The sequence below is a fragment of the Anolis carolinensis genome, chromosome 3 (genome assembly GCF_035594765.1).
Source record: "Anolis carolinensis isolate JA03-04 chromosome 3, rAnoCar3.1.pri, whole genome shotgun sequence".
NCBI lineage: Eukaryota > Metazoa > Chordata > Lepidosauria > Squamata > Dactyloidae > Anolis > Anolis carolinensis.
The window spans coordinates 75938470-75962774 of NC_085843.1; the positions used below are offsets into that span (position 1 = coordinate 75938470).

At 39.0% G+C, this 24305-nt stretch overlaps 1 protein-coding gene across 4 annotated transcripts in view; it reads left to right on the plus strand.

Annotated features, from left to right (window-relative positions):
* Positions 1-20462, plus strand: part of LOC100565628 (trifunctional purine biosynthetic protein adenosine-3) — a 32043-nt gene extending 11581 nt beyond the window's left edge. For 3 of the 4 annotated variants that reach the window (XM_062975065.1, XM_062975066.1, XM_062975067.1), the window contains 15 exons: positions 2547-2634; positions 2964-3049; positions 4025-4184; positions 5097-5328; positions 6112-6191; positions 7794-7903; positions 9097-9295; positions 10380-10634; positions 11358-11510; positions 12066-12269; positions 15065-15214; positions 16258-16388; positions 17365-17506; positions 19556-19671; positions 20054-20462. In XM_062975065.1, coding sequence (XP_062831135.1) covers positions 2547-2634; positions 2964-3049; positions 4025-4184; positions 5097-5328; positions 6112-6191; positions 7794-7903; positions 9097-9295; positions 10380-10634; positions 11358-11510; positions 12066-12269; positions 15065-15214; positions 16258-16388; positions 17365-17506; positions 19556-19671; positions 20054-20287 — 2340 coding nt within the window. In that variant the 3' untranslated portion in view covers positions 20288-20462. The remainder of the gene's footprint in view (positions 1-2546; positions 2635-2963; positions 3050-4024; positions 4185-5096; positions 5329-6111; positions 6192-7793; positions 7904-9096; positions 9296-10379; positions 10635-11357; positions 11511-12065; positions 12270-15064; positions 15215-16257; positions 16389-17364; positions 17507-19555; positions 19672-20053) is intronic. The other variant, XM_008107563.3, reaches the window with a different exon arrangement.
* The last annotated feature ends 3843 nt before the right edge of the window (positions 20463-24305 follow it).

Consider the following 24305-nt stretch of genomic DNA (forward strand, 5'->3'; position numbering starts at 1 on the left):
GGAAATTGTTCTTTCACCTATTGGGATTTTTGGAAAATCCATATGGCATATCTCCTTTTCTGCTCTATTGTGAATTGTTGGGACTGGCATGATTTTTAAATAATTAAAACAGGGATGGGGGGTTGTTTCTGTTCCAGCAATTTCTGAATCTGGATTGACACTGCCATATAACATCTTGATTATCTGCTTGGTCAAAAGACCAAGGTGGCTGTGTGGATTGGGCCCGCGAATCATGTGACACAGTCCCCAGATCCAATCCAAACAGGGCTCACACCTGGTAAAACCCGGATCTGGATTTTACCAGATGTTTAATTAATTCAGAAAACCCTGGTTTGTTCCAAATTAATTCAGTTTTACTGGAGGCGATGTTTGGACACCTCCGGTAAAACCAAGACAGGTCCTGGTTTTTGGGCCTGTCTGGATGGGCCCTGGGGTGGGAATCATGAAGTTCTCCAGATTCTAGTGGTTCCCATTTCACAACACTTCTAGCCAGTATAACAATTGGTGAAGAATGCTGGGTGTTGTGGTTGAACAACACCTAGAGAGAGACATTATTCCCATCCCTGCTGTAGAGTTGAAAATACTTGTCCACTAAGGCCCATTCTACACTGCCATATAATCCAGATTATCAAAGCAGATAATCCACATTATCTGCTTTGAACTAGATAATATGAGTCTACACTGCCATATAATCCAGTTCAAAGCAGATAACCTGGATTTTATATGGCAGTGTAGAAGGGGCTTCAGTCAGTCTCATACTGGTATGGGAAGGTGGCAGAGGCTTCTCTGTGGTCTAATTCAGTGTAGCAAAGGATCTGGGTACAAAGTATAAGGATTTGGAACCATTGTTACCATGGCAGACCCATGGCAGTCAACTGAAAAAAGATTATTTCTGGATTCAATGAAAGTCTCCCATTAGAAAACAGTAGCTAGATATTATAGCTGTTTTTCTTTTTTTTTAAACCAATATGAGGTGATCCACAACCACCATTCTGATAAGTGACAAAACTATATTCTAGGGCAGGGGTCCCCTAACTAATGTCCGATACCAGATGTGGCCCTCCAAGGTCATTTACCCACCCCCTGCCCTAAGCTTTAAGCTCAGGGTCTCCCTAAGTCTGAAACAACTTAGAGGCACACAACAACAACAACAACAACAACAACAACAACAACAATTAACCTGATTATCTCATCAGCCAGAAGCAGGCCCTCACTTCCCATTGAAATACTAGTAAGTTTGCTTCAAATTGTTCTTCATTTTATATATTGTATTGTTATTTAATTGCTGTGGATTTTGTTTACACTACAACTAAGATATGTGCATTGTGCATAGGAATTCATTTTTCCAACTATAGCCTCCCCCCCCCCCCCCAAACAGTCTGAGACACTGTGAACTGGCCCTCTGCTTAAAATGTTTGAGGACCCCTGTCCTAAGGTATAAAATTACATTACTTGAAATTGGAAGCTATTTTTATGGAAACACACTGTTAACAAATATGAGTTTTGTAATACAAAACTATATGTAGACTTTAAACTTTGTGTTATTATGTATTTTAACCTTATAGTAAATATTGCTTGATAATTATGTATTATTTTAAACTTTTGTATGATTTATCTGAGAAACACCTAAAGTCTTCTTTTGAAACAGCATACAGGAAATTAAAATAATAACAATTCCAGGAAAGCTGATTTTAGTAAGCTTGAGGAAATATTAGATGAGATCCCAAGGTCAGAGGAACTCCTATCCTTCTGACCTGGGGATCTCATCTAATATTTCCTCAAGCTTGCTAGAATCAGCTTTCCTGGAATTGTTATCATGGAGCATGGTCAGTTTAAAAAAACCAAAAAACTGAGATAACTGGAGGCAGAGTTGCAAACAATTCCAACTAAGAAGAAACATGAGTGTTTAAAGAAACTAAGGTGGAAGTGCGAAGTATTTTCAAATGAGCCAAGATTTAAGAGACATAAAAGAAATGAAAGAAGCAGATTGGAGAGTGGCAAACGCTGTTTACAGTTTCAAAAATATAAAGAGAGGAAACTGAGCAAATACTGACCTATTAATCTGACATCAGTTTTAGGAAAGAGTCTACAGTGGATCTGTGCACACCTAGGAATGAGTGCTGTGATTACAAAGAGCACCATGGGTTTCTCAAAAAATAAGTTATGCCTAACTAATCTTTTTTGATAGAGTTATAATCTTTATAAGAGGGATGCTATGGATGATGCATAAGAAACATTAAACATTGCACAGCCTTAAACATTAGGAAGAACCTTTTTTATTGAATTTGCTGTTCAGTATTGGAATAGACTGCCTTGGAGGGCAATGGGCTCTCCAGTTTTGGAGATAAGTTGAGGTTGGATAGGAATCTTTTAGGAGTGCTGTAATTGTATTTGACTGCATGACAGGGTCTTGAATTAGATGGCTTTTGTGGTCTCTTCCAACTCTTCAGATTCAAGAACAAAAATAAAAAGTTAGTGTGAAGGACAACTGGCATATAGCTTGTTATAGAGAATTCTGAGTGTTCCTGTTTCCCATTGCTCTTTAGGTTTCTGAAGCTCTTCTAGAAAAAATTAAAAGCACACTTCTTCAACACATTATTGACTGCATGAAGCAAGAAGACATGTCATATGTAGGTAAGAGATATCATAAATAACAGGGTTTAGAAATTATTGTCTGCTCTGTGATTGATTCTCACATGTGTTTCCTTCCTAGATGATTTTATAAGATGTTTATCATATTTAAAACTGTAGTTCTTGTCATCTGTGTAATCACTGAGCAGATTCTATTCAGCCTATTTAATAAATAAGTTATCTTGAAGAATTATGTTATTGGTGAAAAGCTTGAGCCTCAATAAGTAATTATTTACAGGTTTCCTATGCTTTACTTTGTCACATACCTTAATCTTGCTGTTTGCTACTTTCAATAATTTTTGTAAAATTGCTTTTATCACTCTCACATCCAGGTGTGCTGCAAATAGAATTAATACTTACAAAAGATGGTGTGAAAGTCTTAAGCATGGACTGTAACTTTGGTGACCTTCAGTGCCAGGTAAGACAGAGTAGTCCAGCTTGAACCTATGCACTACTGAGCCAACAAATTCTCAAGATTTCTGCTGTGTTAACGTAATGCTGTTGCACATGGTGAAATGACCAAAGAGAAGGTAGTATAATGCCATGGCTAGACTGAATCAGTCTAGCAACTGTGTTACACACATATTTCCCTTCCATGGGCCATTACAACTTATATCAAACAGATACTGGTTTGACAATTCAGAGCCAAGAATCGTGAGATTTCTTCTGCCATGAATTCATCATCTGAAACAAGTTACTATTACTGTACTTGCACCCTACAATACAGGACTTATGCTGGCCTGGTTTGGAGACTTAAAACTAGTACATAACATACTTTGAACACTTTAAAAGGACTGAGGCCCCTTCCACACAGCTGAATAAAATCCCACATTATCTGCTTTGAACTGGAATATATGGCAGTGTGGACTCAGATAACCCAGTTGAAAGCAGATTTTGTGGGATTTTCTTCCATGACATTCTGGGTTATATGACTGTGTGGAAGGGCCCTGAATAAATCAGGGATAGGTAACTTTTACAGAGGGCAGATTTTTTTTTGGTCTAAATATATGATACAGATGTGGGGATTTATTTCTGCCTGTGTTTAGTAAGCCCTTGGGAGCTTTCTATTCCTGAGGTTTTAAAGTTACAGCTAGTTCTAGAAATGCACATAAAACTGATAGCAGGTATGTCATATGGATATTTTTTTAAAGTCCTGATAAGTACATGAGCAACTCTTACCAAATCCCAAACCTTTTGGCTAGTGTGGATGAGTCCTCTGTGGGAGAGGAGACAGGCGAAAAGTCTACAGGGAGTATCTCCATGGACTGGACTAGACCCATTGTATGCTGATTTCCATGGATTTCTGAACACAAATGAAAATACTTTACCTTTAATATGCAATCGTTATTGAATTTGACTCTCACTGACTTGCCTATTGTGTCTAATTTTACAGGTAGTTCTTCGACTTCTTTGCCATGATCTATGTGAAGTCATCCAAGCAGCTATCGATGGCAGGCTCTGTGATGTGACATTATCTTGGTCTGATAATTTAACTGCTGTGGCCATTGCCATGGCATGGGAAGGCTGTCCTGCACAAAGTGCAGAGATCACTGGTAATTCATTATGACCACTTCTGTTGCAAGAAAGAATTAATAATTAATTTTTATTTAATGATTATCATTATTCCTTGTCGGAGAAACTTTCCATGGCAATCCTCTTAACCCTCAAATATAGGAATGTGGGCAAAATGTGCCCTTCCAGATGTTGCTGGACTTTCATCACCCATAGGCAGCGAGGCCAAGAGTGAGGGAGCTGCACTTCAACATCTGAATGGCCATGCTTTGCCCACCCCTGCTCTTTTACTTTAAATTGTTTACTAGGACAGGGATGTAATCCTATACTCATTCACTTACCTATGTGTTGCTTGTTAATTGCCATCAAGTTAGCTTCATCTTAGACAACCCTATACACAAGAGACCTCCATGACACTCTGTTATCAAGAGCTCTGCTCAGATCCTTTTTCATTGTGTCACACAGTCTCACATGTATATGACTGTCTCATTACAATCTGTTCGGCTTCTGGTGTGAATTCAGACTTGAATTTCTGTTGGGCACATTTATTTCTTTTTTTGGCAGTTGATGGTCCTTGAACACTGTATCTACTTTCTATGAAGCTGGCTTTCCAAGGCTGGATATACAATGCCATATAATCCAGATTATCTGATTGTACTGGATTATATGAGTCTACACTGCCATATAATCCATTTCAAAGCAGACAATCTAGATTTTATTTAGCAGTGTAGAGGGGGCCTAAATCTTGAGTTTGCACCACTGAAATCAGTGAGCTGATGAGATAGTGCTCTTTATCGGTCTCTTGTTTTTGAGGGTTCCTAGAATGAAGCATAATATAAAATGTGAAATAGGTTTCCCCACTTAGCTGCCTCAAGTTAAATAAAACGGAGTGCTGAAACACTCAATATAAGCAAGAAAATATTCTGAAATATATTTCCTTTTGATTTTTGTAGGACTTCTTCAGGCCAAGGAACTGGGACTTGAGATCTTTCATGGAGCGACCATAAAAAAGAATGATAAAGTGTTGACTAATGGAAGTCGAGTCTTGGCAGTAACTGCTATCCAACAGGGACTCATGTCAGCACTTGAAGAAGCCTACAAAGGACTAGAAGTAATTTATTTCCAAAATGCAACATACAGAAAGGATGTGGGCACTCTGGCTTTGAAATTCCTTGGGCAGTCTGTGTATGTATTTTTACAAAGTACTAGTAGACAATGGCAGCAATCCAATAGTGTAGCATAAATAGCTGCGTGGAAAGACGCACTACTTTAGCACTACACAACCTTCATTCAGAATAGCATTCAGAATTGTTCTTGCCAGTCATTGGGTGCTATTGTTCACTGTACAACAACAAAGCAAAATATCAACATGCAACTGCAATTTCTATTTTTGATCCTCTCTTCTATACAAATATACTCTTCCACCAAGTATGAATACATTATTGCAGTAAATATTTTAATACTCATTCATTTTGAAGCATATTTTCTTTTTAGTTTATTATATTTTTTATCCTGAATTTTCACCAAATATGGTTCTCAAGCCAGTCCATATGAACAATTCCCTGATGACATATTGAAATTATGCAACTTCAATCAGCAAATCAAGATATTAGTCAATATTATTCATCAATTCTTAAAATACATTTATAATATAATTAGCAAAGCTGCTTTAAAATAAATAATATTATAAGTAAATAATGATAAGATTTCTCATAACCTGGAGCAGATGTTGAAAAAATTATCTTTTCTGAGATCAACTTCAAGAATTACCCTGGAGAATCCAGTTCAAAGAAGGCAACTTGTCCAAGCTCAGAATGATTGTGTCTCACTTTCTTTTTCATTTTGGTGCAGTTCTTAAAAGCTTCAGTGGCAACAGAGGTTGGGTTGGGGTCATGTTTAATTTCTTCTCTTATGCTATGGATATTTCTGCTGCAACATCTATGACATTGATGTGTTCTTCTATTTTAGGAGGCCATTATATGAAGACATAGTTTGCAGTATCTTGAGCCACCCACCTAAGCTTCCAGCTTTAACTGGTTCCAAGCCAGGTAAGAACAGGGTGAACTGGCATATTAAAAATGGGCTTGATGAAAATATTTCAAATATCTCCAATGCAGAACAAATTTCTTCACACAAACTTCATGCCAGTATCAGCCAATATGGGTCAACAGCTTTCTTGGTTGTTTTGCCTTATTTGCACGGTGACAAAGAGACGGGACACTAAATGTGTGGGATAAATGTTGACTGCCATAAATTTATTATATAGTAAATTAGTTTTACTTCTCAGGCAATGGAAAAAGGGCTATAGAATACAGTAAATGAGGTAGTTCAGACCAATTCCCATCCAGTACCAAGTTTTAAATTATACATAGAGCATACTCAATGAAATGAATAAGACTATAGTGATTAATTTAAATCCAACTGATTTCAGTGAATACACTGAATGCATGATATAGGCCCCTTCTACACTGCCATATACAATCCAGGTTATCTGCTTTGAACTGAATTATATGGCAGTGTAGACTCATATAATCCAGTTCAAAGTAGATAACCTAGATTATCTGATTTGATAATCTGGATTATATGGCAGTGTAGAAGGAACTGGATTGTATGGCAATGTACACTCATATAATCTAGTTCAAAGCAGGTAATCTTGTGCTGACAGGAATGCTGATGGAAATGTCGGAGATTCAAATCTAGGGAGGGGGCTGAGCTCCCATCTGTCAGCCCCAGCTTCCCATGTGTGGACATGAGAGAAGCCTCCCACAGGATGGTAAAACATCAGGGCTTCCCCTGGGCAATGTCCTTGCAGACAGCTAATTCTCTCACACCAGAAGTGACTTGCAGTTTCCCAAGTCGTTCCTGACATGAAAAAAAAATCTGTATTATATGGCAGTGTAGAACTAGCCTTACATTTTGCACTGCTGTGAATATTGCCGCTGCTTTCAATTTTGTTATATTCTAATTTCGTTCTGTCAGAAGATTGTGCTTATTCACATACCTAAAGCTTTAACTATTCATATATAGTAAATGCCCCTCAAATTTTTCTTTCTTGTTTATTTAGAAATATTGTAAATAGTAAATAAATACATATTTTTTCTCCCAGAGAGGAGTAGTTGCTGTGGCATTGTGTGCACCATATAAAACAAATAAAATACACACTTTGTTCTAAAAATATAGGGCAATCAAGATAGGATCCCCCAAAGTGCTTGTTTACAAGCTTGATAGGCCTATGTTTTAGACTTCTAGAAGCCCTGATTATTAGCCATTTCCTCTGCGGCTTGGTTTCTGGGAACTGAGTGAGATCCTCAACATTTGAAAAATCAAAGGTAGATAATCTTTGACTTCTGTGGGTACTGTAGACTATTAAAATAAATGGGCTGGACCCTCTTAGAAGCCAAAATGACTAAACTGAGACCATATCATGAGAAAAGATGACTCATAAGAAAAGATGAGGTTATTTTACGTGATGTCAGATGATGCTTAGGCATGTCTGAATCCAATATGTTAGAAGGGCATAACCAAGTATGAGCTTTTGTCCTCCATCATCTATTCTAACACTTCCAGCATCCCATGACTGTATCAGTGATCTGACTGAAGATTTGTGAAGGAGAGGAATCTTCAGCTTTTTGACTTTATGTACTTTGCAGGCAGTCATGAGGAGCAGCAAGGCACACCTGCCTTCTACGATTTGAGAGCATCTGGTTATACTGATCCCATTATAATATCCCAAATTAAAGGCATTGGAACAAAACAGAAGGTAAACCCAAAACTTCTCGTTCAATTTGCACAATTTTGCTACAAGAGACGACAGATCTATTCCATTCTAATCTAGATGAAATAGATTTAATGACATATGCGTATAAATATTCCAAACCATGTGTTACAAAAGCTATTAATTACTTTGGGGGGGGGGGGAGTTGCTAACATAATGATGAAATTCCCTTAAAAATATTTGAGTGTAGCTGTCAATAAATCTTCCTTTTGGCTTTTCTTCCTTGTTTTTCTTCTGCCTGCATGAATTTTTAATTCTTCATATTTCATGCCAGATTAATCAGACCTGGGAAATGATGGTTCCAGTTTGTGGGTGATGGTTTTGTTATATTTTTCTATGAACATCCAGCCAAATGTTCCTAAGCAACTGGCAGGCCCCATTGCAATGTAATTTGTGTGTCTGACGTAAGGGACAGAAATAGGACTAAAATTCTGTTAATATGTCAACGAGCTACTGTCAGCAATCTTTTTTCTCAGTTTTTTAAGAGGGTAACAAAGTTTTGTTGCACTTATAACATTCACACCAAGGCAACCTTGTCTGGAGTAACTTGAAACTTCACAGCTTGTAGGACAAACATGGGCCTCAAGACAAGCAGCAGGGCACACAGCGTATCTGACTGTCACGTCTTATTTGTTTCATTGCCAAAAGAGCATCATTATCTGATCAAGTTTAACTTTTTTGCACCCTAACCAATTCTAATGTTCCATCCATGGAGCTACATAATGTTCTTTGGCCTCATAAAACACTTCCAACTGTTTTAGAAAGTGTTCCTGCAGTTGCTCTGCCTTCTGCTTGGAATGATGAGATGACCCAAGCTATTGATGATGATGATGGTGGTGATCATGATGATGATGATGATAACAACAACTTTATTTTTATATCCCACCACCATCTCCCCGTAGGGACTCAGGGCGGCTAACATGGGGTCAAGCCCAATGTAATCTTGTCCTAATTCCAAAATATATCAGTTCCTTCATATTGGGGAGTCGGGGCACTGGCATGGCAGCGAGGAAGAGTCGCGTTCCTTCTTCTTCCACTAATGGCAAAGTTACAACAGCTGCATTGTACCCAAGCGTTTGGCTCCATCAAGACCAAGGACAGATACAGCCTTTACATGTTCTTTTTAAAAGAAATATATTTGCATTACAGTTCTGTCCTGATTCACTTCTTTATTACAGATTGCCCAACTCTGCAATAAACATGACACAATTGGTCAGGATTTGGTTGCCATGTGTGTTAACGAAATCCTAGCTCAGGGAGCAGAGCCCCTCTTCTTTCTCCATCATTTTGCCTTTGGAAAACTGGATGTTGGAGTCGCTCAGGTGATCACTGATGGCATCGCAGAAGCTTGTGATCAGGCAGGCTGTCTCCTACTTGGTATGACCACTTGTTCTGTTGCATCAATTTAAAAATGTTTCCTCACATCCAAATAGTCTTATATTTTCTTGATAGCAACACAACCCACCAATCGCAAAGCTTTGGTTTCATTTAGAGGCTCTTCCAAATTTGAGGACGTGGGCAACTGCACACAAAAATCTGATCAGTAATTGTCCAAATCTGGGCTGGAATTATCAACATTGTATCTGCATTTTCTCTCTCTCCTGTATTTAATCTCCATTTAAAAAAGCATGCTACACATGCTGCAGTGTTGAATCAGAGCGCCATTCCTTTGGTCAGTTAAACCCAGTAACATATTGATGTGAGATACGTAGTCAGATACTGTTTTACATGGTATCTGTTTTACATTGTATCTGAGGAAAGATTTTGGGTATTGTACTCCCCCAAAAGTTACAAGTCCTCTTTTTTGGATTAAAACTCTCAGAATGGACCTTTTGGACTGTATCTCCAAATAGCCATAATGATTCAGGAATTCTGGGCATTGTACTCCCAGAAAAATAACTTTTCCAAGAGCTTGGTTTACAATTTCAGATTAAATTGGAGAGACTTTAAAAGGTATCTAATTTATGCTCGATTGATGCTACATTCCTAATTTAGGGAGTACAATCCAGCTGTGGGATCCTGGGGTTTTTCATTTGTGTCTGTTGTATGCACATGCACTCATTCTTTGAAAATATTTTCACCACCTGTCCTGTCCTATCGGTATTGTTATTTTGTATTTCTGCTGATCATTATTGGGCTAGATATACGTATACTGCCATATAATCCAAATTATCAAATCAAATAATCTACATTATCTGCTTTGAACTGGATTATATGAGTCTACACTGCCCTGTAATCCAGTTCAAAGCAAATAATTTGGATTTTAGATTGCAGTGTATATACAGCCTGAGTCTTCTTCTATTGTTCCCCTAAAACCAAAACCTTGGGAATCAAGCTCAAGTTGGTGATAGATATATACAATCTATATAGACAGCTCTGTATTTGCAACTAAGTGAGGAATGCTATGGCATCCTTATATGAAAAGCAAGCTTCATCACATTTCCTCCCTTTTCCCCTTTAGCAAGAGAGGCTAATGAAATGTCTGGCACCTGGGCGTCTGGCGAATACCACCTTGTTGGCTTTGCAGTAGGTGCTGTGGAACGAGGAAGGCACCTTCCCCAGCAGGAAAAGGTTACCAGTGGGGATGTTCTCATTGGGATCTCCTCTTCTGGTCTTCACAGCCAAGGATTTAGTCTAGTGAGGAAAATTATTTCAACATCATTGCCACACTATTTATCCTCAGTTCCTGTTGGGTGTAACAGTTCCTGTACTTTAGGTAAATTAACATCAGTCATTTTCTTATCTTATTTCTTTTTTTTGAAAAGCAGTAGCATTAAGCTGTTATTGAGTCTTCGAGTTGCAACATTGTACATAATTTAAAACCTAGCGTACAGTTGGCCTTCCCCATTCACTGGGGTTAGGGACACAGGACCCCTGTGAAAAACACAAATAAAACAATCTATTTTTTATCTGAGATAACATCTCTCTGTGAACCCCCAGATTTTCCAGTGTGACTCTATACAGGCAACTTGAACATAGACCTGCACTGGAGGACCTAGAGCAGTGGTTCTCAACCTGTGGGTCCCCAGGTGTTTTGGCCTACAACTCCCAAAAATCCCAGCCAGTTTACCAGCTGTTAGGATTTCTGGGAGTTGAAGGCCAAAATATCTGGGGGACCCACAGGTTGAAAACCACTGACCTAGAGAGACCGTATTAATTAAATTCCAGAATAATACAATTTGCAAAAATTAAACTTGCAAATGTAGAGGGCCAACTGTATATTTCTTCAGTTTATTAGATCTCAGTGTTAATTTGAAATGTCCCTATTGCAAGTATGTCTTTGGGTCAGATATATGTTTGCTGTCATCACATATTGCTTCTGACAAATAAAGAAAGCAATTTTGTGATGAGGAAGGTGTTTTTAACCTTGCTTGCCACCCCTTCATATTACACATGATTTCATCTTTTGTTTTAAATTCATTGTATCATGTCTTCACAGGAGAGCAGTTGCTAACCCCATCCAAAATCTATAGCAAACCCCTGCTGCCTCTCTTCCGTTCAGGAAATGTAAAGGTGTGCCTCCATATTGCTGAAAGGGGGTTGATGGGGAGCTTTTCCAATATTCTTCCAGAAAAAAATAGTGTAGTTTTGGGTAAGTAAGAAATTCAGGCTGTAATCTTGTTATTGCACTATGTAAATGTTACTGTGTCTCAGAAGGCCAAAAGGAGGACAGAACTACTTCTTCAGAAGCAGAACCTGAAAGCCAGGACTGGCCTTTGTAGTGTCTCTTTTATGAGTTTTGAGATGAGGGGTGGGTCATTTCACAGATTTTCTCTTTTTGTGTTAGAAGAAGTCAACCCCCTCCATTCTCAGAACCTCCCAAATGCTCCAACATGACTGTTGGTTTCCCATAATTTTAAATGATCCATTCCTAGGGCAAACTCATCAATTTTGTTGCCTGATTTCAGGATTTGGATAGGAAAGATCTCTTAGGAGGGGCTCTCAGTATTACACTCTTACTCAACTCTCTGGGTTTTCACACAGATAAATTATGTATCCTTTTACTTAGAACTTGTCTTTCTCTGGATTGTATCCAGTATTGCTGATAAAAATTAACAGGGCTTTGACAATGCCCAACAAAGTATGTAGTTACACTGGCTGTGCAGGAATGATATAGTCCTTTACAAACGTAGTTTTTCCCCCCCAGATGCTCATTGTTGGAAGATGCCTTCAATCTTTTCTTGGCTCCAAGAAGAGGGAAATCTTTCAGAAGAAGAGATGATGAAAACATTCAACTGTGGTATTGGTGCTGTATTGGTGGTTCAGAAAGAGGTTGCCGGGCAGGTTTTGAAGGATGTTCAAAAATATGAGGATGCGTGGCTGATTGGGAAAGTCATCCATCATATTTCAGGTTATTGAATTTCCAAAACTGATATATGAACTGATTTTGCAGATGTTCCTCTTAACAGGTGAAGTAAGGAAGAAAAGCAAATAGGATTTTAGAGACTGTGGGCGCTTCCAGGTAGCATCAAAATGCAGGTTCAAAAACTGGTTACTTCCGGGTTGTACTACATGTGTAGAAGCGCTCCAAGTTTCTCAGATGACTAATCAGATTTTAAAGACAATGTTTTTCAGAATAATCATCATTAGTCTGAAATATTTTCAGCTCTTAGGAAGCTATTATGGCTCTCCAGGACAGGGGTGCTCCAAATCTATATATATAAAAGGCTAATGGAATCGCGGCACCGAGCAAAGCAACAAAAGTAAAGGCCCCCCAACCTCCGAATTTGACAACACAACCCATCATCCACGCCTTAAGGTTGAAACAACACAAAATCACGTCACACACCTCCACATGGATAGAACCCACAACGCACCATCGGGAGCCATGCTGGGAGGGAAAGAGAAAGCATAATGGCCGGCAGGGAAGAGGAAAGGCAGGCAATGGGAAAAAGCTGTCCCCTGGGTCCTAGCGCCCGCCCATCATCCGAATTATTTACAGTAGAGTCTCACTTATCCAAGCCTCACTTATCCAAGTTTCTGGATTATCCAAGCCATTTTTGTAGTCAATGTTTTCAATATATCATGATATTTTGGTGCTAAATTCGTAAATACAGTAATTACAACATAACATTACTGCGCATTGAACTACTTTTTCTACCAAATGTGTTGTCTAACATGATGTTTTGGTGTTTATCTCCGCAATCTCCACCATAAAAATAATAATACAATCCTACAGTCACACAGATAGGAGAGACCCCTAAAGGCCATCCAGTCCAATCCCTTCCTGCCATGGAGAACACAATCCAAACATTCCCAAGAGATGGCCATACAGCCTCTTGAGAATGATAATGCTAATAACAATATCACAGAATCCTCATGTTTCCAGACAGCCCTAAGAATCATCCAGTACAACCTCCTTCTACCATGCAAGACCACACAATCCAAACACTCCTGACAGATGGCCATCCACCCACTATATAATAATACAGTAGAGTCTCACTTATCCAACACTCGCTTATCCAACATTCTGGATTATCCAACACATTTTTGTAGTCAATGTTTTCAATACATCGTGATATTTTGGTACTAAATTCGTTAATACAGTAATTTACTACATAGCATTACTGCGTATTGAACTACTTTTTCTGCCAAATTTGTTGTATAACATGATGTTTTGGTGCTTCATTTGTAAAATCATAACCTAATTTGATGTGTAATAGGCTTTTCATTAGTCCCTCCTTATTATCCAACATATTCGCTTATCCAACGTTCTGCCAGCCCATTTATGTTGGATAAGTGAGACTCTACTGTAATGATGATAATAAAGATAATAATCATGATGATAACAGCAACAATAATAATCATCATCATCATAGAACTATACCATCCAATAATTTGGAGACACCCCTAACGGCCATCCACCCAAACCCTTTTTACTATGCACCAAGACACAATCTAACCATTCACAACACTTGGACAACGTATGCATACTACACAATACTACACAGCGACAAAGACCCCCTCTACTCCCACCACTTTCACATTACACAAACAACCAAATACATACTAAACATAAAGACAACCATACAACAGACATTCAATACCACCACTACCTCAAATTTCTCACCAACACCACCAGACAACGCCACAGCAACGCGTGGCCGGGCACAGCTAGTGCTTGTCTAAATTGTGATGGAGAATATTCCAATGAATGTCGCTGTTTATCTTCCAAATGAAAGGGAAAGTATGAGGGAATCATAAACCTATATTCACTATTATTAGTCCTTTTGGTGTTCCAGATAAAACAGATCTTGCTGGACCTGATGTAGTGATAAACTGACATGTAAATCTGCTCAGATTAAAGTTGCATTCAAAATCTGAATTAGATATTATTTGCTTGTAACTCTATCAAGAGATGGCAGATAGTTTAGGCAAAAATCTAATAAATAGGCATAAGAATTACTCTATGATATAGCTATAAGCAAAACTATGCTTTTATTAGCTTACCTGATTTCTAAATCTGAATACAATATAAACCCCATATTTGTGGGGGGTATAGTTCTAGTTTCTACATGGATATGCAAAACTGCGGATAATGGCAAACCTTATTGAAATGAAGGAATTCTGCCTAAGAATGCTATAGAGCTGTGTTGCAGGACCTAGAAAATGCCTAGAGAGGAATATTTTGTCAGATGTGGATAAAGGAAACCATGGATACCATTCTCTCAGATATGTATTTTTAGCTTCTCTATTTTGGAATGGGAACCTCTGAACAAGCAAAACAATGTATTGCATATAAAAGTCCTCTTTTACATTGCTGTGATATGCTTACTTCTGAGGAAACATGTTGCAAATTGACCTACTGCCAGACATCATTCTGGTGGGTATTAATGTACACTAGGAAATAATAAGAAGGGAAGCTGGAACAGCAGTGAAGGGAGATGGAGACATATCTAGTGGATTGCAGATCAGCTACAGGGATCCTCTATTATGGAAGTCTAATCCCTGAGTCTCATTGAACCATTCAGGTGTTTGTCTATCTCCTCTCCAACTTCATCAATCTCCCCTGCCTTTGAAGTTTTCAAAAGATTTTTTGATTTCCATGCCAACATATGTGCTCTTTTCTTCTCAATGTTACAAATGTCTACTTTTTCACAATTATGCATATGCACTCAGATAATTTTCCATTTTCCAATTCTTCAGGGTATCCTCAAGTAGAAATCAGAAACCTCTTTGAAGTGTTGCTGCAAAATAAACACCTCTATCCTAAGAGCATTTCTGCTGTAGATGGGCAGCTCCAGAGCATGCATAGAAAAAGCAAAGTGAAAGTAGCTGTTCTTATTTCTGGAACAGGTGAGCATGTAATTTTACTTTGGTATATTTTTGCTTGGGAGGTTACTCATTCTGCCTTGTGGTGAGCCAGATGTGTCACACTTTCATTTTACTGTTGTTTAGAGATGCCTTTGATTCGAGATATTCCTTTTCACGGAATAGTAATAGAAAGAACCTGGGCATATGTGCAGACAATCTTTTTACTATTGATCAGACTTAAAATTCAGTGGAATTTCAAAATCTTGGATTACCTTGTGTTCGCATTCCCTTCAAAAGTAGACCATTCTTATTGGCAAACTGAGCAATGTTTAAATTGCATGGCTGTGGAGTGTCCCCACACCTCAGAACTTCCAAAAAAGAAAAGGTAATCAGGTAGCTTGCATTGCTTTGATGTAAATAGATCTGTTTTAAACAACTTTTTATTATGTGTACATTGTGCTTTAGATTATTTTAATACTGTAAATAGTTTAATTATATTTTAGTCTTTATTTTAATTTCTACAACAAACTGAGAGGCGTTTCTATGAAATACGAAAGTTTAGCATTCTGATTGGCTTCTTTAAATTTTGTGTGTGTGTGTCAGGAGTGACTTGAGAAACTGCAAGTTGCTTTTGGTATGAGAAAATTGGCCGTCTGCAAGGACGTTGCCCAGGGGACATCCGGATGCTTCTGTCGTGTCCCCGCATGGAGCTGAAGCTGATAGAGAGGGAGTTCATCCGCACTCTTTCGGGGTTGGATTCGAACTGGCAACCTTCAGGTCAGCAATCTAACCTTCAAGTCAACAGTCTGCTGGCACAAGGGTTTAATCCGCTGTGCCACCGGGGGCTCCTGTAATTTCAAATTAAAACATACAGTGAATTCATTGCCACATAGACATGAAAGCTGCCACTGAAGCAAACCATTTGTTTGCTTCATGGCTTATACAAATTATTATACACAAGTGACTTGATGCTCAAGGATATTTTGAGTACATATTTTGGGTGTCCTTTTCTGTACAACTCTGTACATGCTCGATGTGCGTAATGCAGATTGATTGTTTGGCTATGTTTCTTCACTTAATTTGAGGCACAAGCCTTACAGCACTTCTCTCATATGCAAAAGAGCCAGGAAGCAGCGCACAGATAGTCCTTGTAATTGCTGACAGGTCTGGGGTGGATGAATTGAAGAATGCAACCCTAGCTGGCATCCCTACCAGAGTAAGTGGAATTCTGTTCTGTTAATTTCACTTATTAAATGTATTTTCCACATTTTTATATAATGGAAAATATCTCTGCCTAAAATATCTTTCTTGCTTTTACTGGCCACAGCATCAGATGTTAATTAAACATGAAACTGTGATGTCAGTTAATTAGATCACATGGCAGTTTGGCAACTACGGTAGTGGACTCCCTAAAGTGTCTCTTAGTGAAGTTGCAGAATTATGGATCTCATGCCCTGGAGATTCACCGGCAGGTGAAAATGGTTTTGCCTAAGCAAGCTTTGGCAAGCTGGATATTTTTTAAAAATATTTTTCTTTGAGCTCATTCTCATTCTCTGTAAGCTGCTTTTTATATGCTTTGATATTTATTTATTATTTAGCTTATATTGTTTTCCTTGGCTATTCCAGAAGCAGAAAGGCAGACCAGATATCCATTAACAATAATTTATTAATTTATCAACTTCAGTTGGTTGTGTTTTGTTTCTCCGTTGCATAGTGTACTTAGAACTTGAATTACAGCAGTAGGGCTCCCAATAGACAGTTCAAAGTATTCATCGACTTGCACATCCCAGGATTCTGTATAATGAAGCCATGGCAGTGGGAAATGTTATTTAGATGTTGTAATTGTGTAATATAAATTCTCTGGTAGTACCTTCTTTGTAGTCAATTTTGCACATGAAGGCAGGCACACTTTTCTCTCTCTCTCATAGGGCCCTTCCACACACCCATATAACCCAGAATATCAAGAAAATCCCACAATATCTGCATTGAACTAGATTATCTGAGTCCACACTGACATATATTCCAGTTCAAAGCAGATGTGGGATTTTATTCAGCTGTGTGGAAGAGGCCTCAGTCTCTCTTCCCCTGCCTTTTTCATGCACACCATTCCCACACAGAAGAGGGAGAGAGAAAAAATACATTTATAAGCAGCAGTAGCGTGTAAATTCCAACCATCACCTTGTCTTTTGTAGGTAATTGACCACAAACTGTATGGAAGCCGAGCAGAATATGATGGCACCATTGACAGAGTCCTTGAAGAATTTTCAGTTGAACTGATTTGTCTTGCTAGATTTACAAGAGTTTTGAGTAGCAACTTCCTTAGAAAATGGAAAGGTAGGCAACCAGGACAAAAATACTATTGTCATACATGTTAGGTATCTGGGATTGGTGCTTCAGTTTGGGCCATTTGCACATTCGTTGTGGAGATGATTTTGTGTGGACTGAAAAGAAAGAACTGTAAAATACACTTTCAGGTTGTGAGGGCTCATTTTATATTTCCTTTCCTGCTTGGAGCAACTGTAAAGAATACGAGTATTCTGCACATAGTAAAAACGAAGCTGCAAATGCTCCCTGGAATTGACAGAATGAGATAATAGAGCATTACTGGCAGGGATATTGCGTAGCAAAAAAGATGGCTCTGGAAGCAGCTATTTCTTCTGCCATAAAATCTCCCTCTTGGCACCCAAAGGTCATCATGCCCTGTAGCTCCCAGATTATTTTCTGATCCCTTCTTAACATACGTTGGCATCCTTCTTATACTTATTAGATTCTATAGTAACAATAACACATTGAAATGGAGGAATATAAACTAGGTGTTCCTTAGGGGACCTCCTGCAACTGAGAGGCTTATTGCATTAGTCAGTTGTTTGGGGTTGTCACATTCAAAGCCCGTTTCACCCAAACTTGTGAAAGCAGCTGAAATTAAACACTAAATAATATATTGGAAAGCAGTGCACCTTCACTGCTTTTGCACATTCACTACATTTGTGTTTTATTAGCATAACATTCAATGCAAATTCCTCAACATGGCAATATAATTCATGCACCCCTCTTTGCCCTGCCTCATGTGTCATGATTAATTTCCTTTAAAAACAATTAAGCTGTTATAAATCAATCATGCCATAATGTCACAGTACGATTATACTACTGCCTTTAAGAAAATCTCTAAATATTAATGCAGGGTGAGTATCCCTTATCTGAAATACTTGAAACCAGTCGGGGTGGATATTTTGAATATTTCCATATACATCATGAGATATTGGAGATGACATACAAATCTAAACATAAAATTTGTTTATGCTTCATCTTATGCACATAGTACACAGGTAATTTTATACACACTATTTTAAATAATGTTGTGCATGAAAGAAATCTGTATTGAACCATCAGAAAGCAAAGGCGTCACTATCTCAACCATGCACATGTATAATTTTGGATTTCACCTTTCTGGAAAAGGAATGCTGAACCTGTAATTACTGATCTTTTGAAAAGTAACACTAGTAGTAATATTGTGGCTCATGGTTACAATACTTCAACTCTGTACAGTAAAGGTATCTGAATTGTGCCCTTCAAGGTTTAACAGGCCAACTGCACACAAAAAAATCTTTAAAAATGTCAAGATTGTGGAGAATAGAAAACAGATCAGGAGACACAGCTATTTTCTTGAGAAATCTTGTCTTCCCTGACTGTGAAATGGAAGTATTCTGCAGCATTCCTGGCAGAGATTTCCTTGGGTATCCCCAAGGGAGGACAACCAGGCACCATACCCAAAATCAAGTCATTATCACAAGACAATTGGATGAAACATTTGCCCACAAACTGATTACTGAATTGTAGCGTGAAAGGAGTAATTAAAAGTTTATTTCAAGCATGAAAAAAATTGAATTCCCAACAACTCTAGTGCACAACATTGGGAGAGCCATAATATTTTGTGACAAGATTGAGACATAGGCAGGATTAATCAACTATTATAATGCTTTTATAGCATTGTGTGATAGGCATCTTGCTGGAATTAGATTTCTGAAGCAGAAATAGAGCAGGGACAAGTTGCTAGCAAATTTTAGTCCAAATAAATAATTTTTCCCAAATAGGAATTTTAATCTCAATATGTTATCCTTCCCAAGGAGGAGTATATTGTGGTCTCCATGTTCATCTTGAAAGGGTGGATCAAGTGAGTTTGCCTTGAAATTCATGAATTCCTCTTTCATTCTTACTCAGAAGGGTTATGGCTGCTGAGCACTCAACATCTAAGAGGCAATGCCTTCTAAAGGCTAGTGAGGACTGAATGAATTTACAAGTTGGATTCAGACTACCCAAAGTCTGATTTTCACATAGTAATCTTCCACAATTTGTTTCTCTGTGTTTTCTGATAATCCTGAACAGGGAAAATCTTGGGTGCTTATCCAACACTTTCACATTTAACCCAAGGAGGAAATGCTCATAAGCTCGCATGCTCCTCTACAGACAAAACTGCTGGCTGCACAGTGCATTTTGTACTTGTAAGTATTTCCTTTCTATTTTCAGAGAAAATACATTTCCCAATGTTACATATAGCAACAGATAATTATTATTCTGGTCAGAGACAGCATAAATGTATTTAATGTTGCTTAAAATTATGGATTTTGTAAGTAGAAAACATGTTGAACCTGAGCAGATACTTTATACAGACTGAGTCTATGGGATATGGGTAATCCCATAATGCTCTTGTGAACAAACCGTCTTCCGATTCTTCTACCGCCTAACTCATGGTTGAGGTAGCTGGAAGCCTGTTTGTGGAGCCATGGCAATGGAAAGCAGTACCAAAGTGTTCTAATTCTATAGTGTGAAAAAGAACGATTTTTCTGGATGGATTTTCAACCTGTCAAACTTTGTCTCCTTCAGGAGAATACTAGCCTTGAAGCAATGATTTTACAAGAGCCTGCCTCTGTAAAAGCAGAAGACACGGAGGAAACTTTGGCAGAAAAGATAAGAGAAGCTGAAAGCAGAGCATTTCCAATTGCGTTGCAGCTGGTTGCAAGTGGAATGGTGCAGTTAGCAATGAACAGTAAAATCTGGAACCAAGAAAGTCAGAAACTGATCCGTCAAAAGGAAAAGCAGGACTGTTTCTACTCCTGAAATCATCCTTGACAGTTAATTACAGCCATTGACAGTATTTTTGACTACAACAAAAGCTAAGCTTCATCTCTGAATGTGTTCTGTCTTCTTTTGTTCAAGCACCAGAATGCAGTAATTTCCCACCTGCCATTCAGTTTCCTTTACTATAAAATTTATTTCACTTCCTGTTGTCTCACCCCCGTTCTTAACTATGAGTCATTTGTAAGTCAGATATTTGTAACTGGGGACTGCCTGTATATTGACCTTTTACATCAGTGGATCTCCTTTCACAGAAGGTATGTGGATAGATGCTAGGTAACTGAGTGCTGTGGATGACTTAGGAACACCTTTGTATTTCAATGTTATATCCAGTTATCTGGTGTTTTTGATTAGTTAAATCATGCCTCACTGGCTTTCAAGGGTATATCAGAGTTTATTAATTTTGTCGATTACAAGGGAGTCTTCCAAATGATTTGGACCCAGATTGGCAGCTGTTTCAGACCCCATTGACGGAGAAAAGCTGTTGCTGTTGATGATTGTACCATTTTATCCTGAAGTGAGATTGAGATACTGGCACATTTTCAGTTGTGTGTATTATAAATGTCATCGTAAAAGATGTAGTAAACAATGGGCAGCTTTCAACAGTAGACTCTGAACACATGGGCCTTCCAAGAAAGAGTCAAATACTTCAAGCCATCTTTATGTAATGTGACGACAAAGATCTTGGTAGGCATCCTGCATCAGGGAGACATAGCACAAAGTTTTGCCACAATATAAAGTTAAAGCCATGTCTCTTGTTACCCCTCCCCAAAACCCACCTTCTGCCTGCTGCCCCCACATTTAGTAGGTGACGGAGAGCAGGGGCAGTGGACAAGAATCCAACATTGTTCCTATAGCTCAGGCATAGGCAAAGTTTGGCCCTCCAGGTGTTTTGGACTTCAACTCCCATAATTCCTAACAGCCTGTTAGGGATGAAGTTTGCCCATGCCTGCTATAGCTGAATACACGGTAATGACTATGAGGCATCATCTGTGACCTCTCTAGGGTCCTTTGGAAGTCCCAAAGGATGATGTCAGTGAATGCACCCAGCTATAGGAACAAAGGTGAAAGCTTTTCCATCACCTTTCCTTTCACTGGCCAGTTAATGGCCTCCAGGAGCTTAAAGGTGGGTTTATGTATAAGTGCTGTAGAGAATTCCGACCTTAAGAAGACATAAATTAGACTTAATGCCTGTGTACATCACTTGTAGGATGCCAGCACTTTTTGAATTATTGCAGAGGAATTCATTTCTTGAAAAATGTAGTTCCTTGAATTAATGATTTTTAAAATTAGAATTCAATTTGAAATCACAGTGCATTTTAGTATAGAATAGGTAACAGGAATTAAGCAGTAATGTGGTTCCAGTCCAACTCCTTGGCCTTGTTATTGGCCTGATTATTTATGAGGGTAGTGCAAATGCAGTGCAGTGACAATAACATGTGCCTTCCCTTTACTGGAAATGCTTTTGGAAAGGCACATGTAATATATAAACACTAAATTCCCTTTTCTGCTTTCACTCTGGTGAATTTCAGCCTGTTCCCAATGTGTTTCCAAGATATTTCCTAAAGCACCCCAAAGAATGGTTTCACATGTTTGCATGATATAATGAGCTAGATTTTAATCAACTATGATTCACAGTATCTTAGAAAAGGAGATCAACAGGGCCGGTTGGACATATGAGGCTGCTGAAGCGGCGGCCTCGGGCGCTGGCCGCTAGGGGCGCTGTCGAGGCGTCGACAGCAGCCCATAGCGCCACAGCAGAGATCGCCCAATCCTCCCTTAGTTCCTGGACGCGGCCGCAGCTCGCCCTGGCGACCTGCGGCCGCATCCAGGAAGGGAGAATTGGGCAAGGAGGAGGCAAGTGGACAATATCAACAGAAAGGAGAAAACCATGAAAATGAACAAAATCTGGCAAACAGCATCAGGATAGTAAATAAAGAAACAAACTCTGAAAACGGGAATTCCAGACATGAAACAACCAGGTAACACCTCCCAACAAAGGATTCCCACAGGTAGGAATCAGCCAGACCTTGAAGCTGCAAGGCTTTTCACTGCTAATCAAGGTGATTAATTGCAACATTCACACTTGCCTCCAACAGACAAGAATTCTTTCTCCCACCCTGGACCTTCCACAGATATATAAACCTCTCTTGCTTAGTTTCCAACAGACCTCACAACCTCTGAGGATGCCTGCCATAGATGTGGGCGAAACGTCAGGAGAGAATACTTCTGGAACATGACCACGCAGCCCGAAAGACATACAACAACCCTAAAGGGTAAATGTTTTCCTCCTGACATTAAGTCCAGTCATGTCTGATTCTGGGGTTTGGTGCTCATCTCCATTTCTAAGCCAAAGAGCCAGCGTTGTCCGTAGACTCCTCCAAGGTCATGTGGGATGACTGCATGGAGCGGCGTTACCTTCCCACTGGAGCAGTACCTATTGATGCACTCACATTTGCATGTTTTTGAACTTCTGGGTTGGCAGAAGCTGGGGCTAACAGTGAGGGCTCACTCTGGTCCCCCAATTCAAATCTGCTGCGGCCTTTCAGTCCAGAATTTCAGCAGCTCAGCGCTTTCACACGCTGTGCCATCAGGGGATATGATTTCCTAAAGGTTGTGAATATACAATATTTCTGATTGGTTTTTTTTGTCTGTTAGAGGCAAGTATGAATGCTGCAATTAGGAAAAATGATAAGGATGTAAAGGCCTTGCAGCTTTAAAGCCTGGCTGTTTCCTCCCTGAGTGAATTTTTTGTTGGGAGGTGTTAGCTGGCCCTGATTGTTTCCTGTATGGAATTCCCCTGTTTTCAGAGTGGTGTTCTATGCGATATGTTATGTGCTTCTGCCGTCTGTGGCCGTGAGAAAACAGAGCATTTACCAGACTTTGATGATGGGAATACTTTGTTGGGAGGTGTTAGCTGGCCCTCTCACGATATATTGAAAACATTGACTACAAAAATGCGTTGGATAATCCAGAACATTGGATAAGCGAGTGTTGGATAAGTGAGACTCCACTGTAATTACTACATAGCATTACTATGCATGGAACTACTTTTTCTGTCAAATTTGTTGTCCAACATGATGTTTTGGTGCTTAATTTGTAAAATCATAACCTATTTTGATGTTCAATAGGCTTTTTCTTAATCTCTCCTTATTATCCAACATATTTGCTTATCCAACGTTCTGCCGGCCTACTTATGTTGGATAAGTGAAACTCTACTGTACATGTTTAATGTTTAATCCCTTGTTTTGGGAGTTGTAGTTGGTGACTGAATGTTTTGTTAATTAATTAATTGAGTAGGGAGTTGTAGTTGCTGGGATTTATAGTTTTAATAATTATATATTATATATACTAGTTGTGCCCGACCACGCTTTGTTGTGGCGAAGTATGGTGGTATGGGAAATAAAGTATTGAGGAACTGGTGGTAGTTAAGGTAAAGGGTAAACATGTTGTCGAAGGCTTTCATGGCCGGGATCACAGGGTTGTTGTATGTCTTTCGGGCTGTGTGGCCATGTTCCAGAAGTATTCTCTCCTGACGTTTTGCCCACATCTATGGCAGGCATCCTCAGAGGTTGTGAGGTATGGATCCTCAGAGGTTGTGAGGTATGGAACATGGCCACACAGCCCGAACATGGCCACACAGAGCATTTACCAGACTTTGATGATGGGAATACTTTGTTGGGAGGTGTTAGCTGGCCCTGATTGATTCATGACTGGATTTCCCCTGCTTTGCTACACCCATTACAATGGTCCACGCTGGCGTGGCACTTCTGAAGGACAAGAGTTCACTTCCTGAGAAAGGAAGTGTCTATTCTCCTGGGGCTGCGTTCTCCCAAACAAAACTGATCTGAAGCTAGTTCGAAGTCTGAAAAATCTTCTGAAGAGATATCATGACCAGGAAACCTTTGTGTAGTACTTGTAGACTAGAAATAACAAAAAAATTAAAATTGTTGCAAAGTTTATTAAAATATTTATTTATTAAAATGCAAGATTGGTGTTA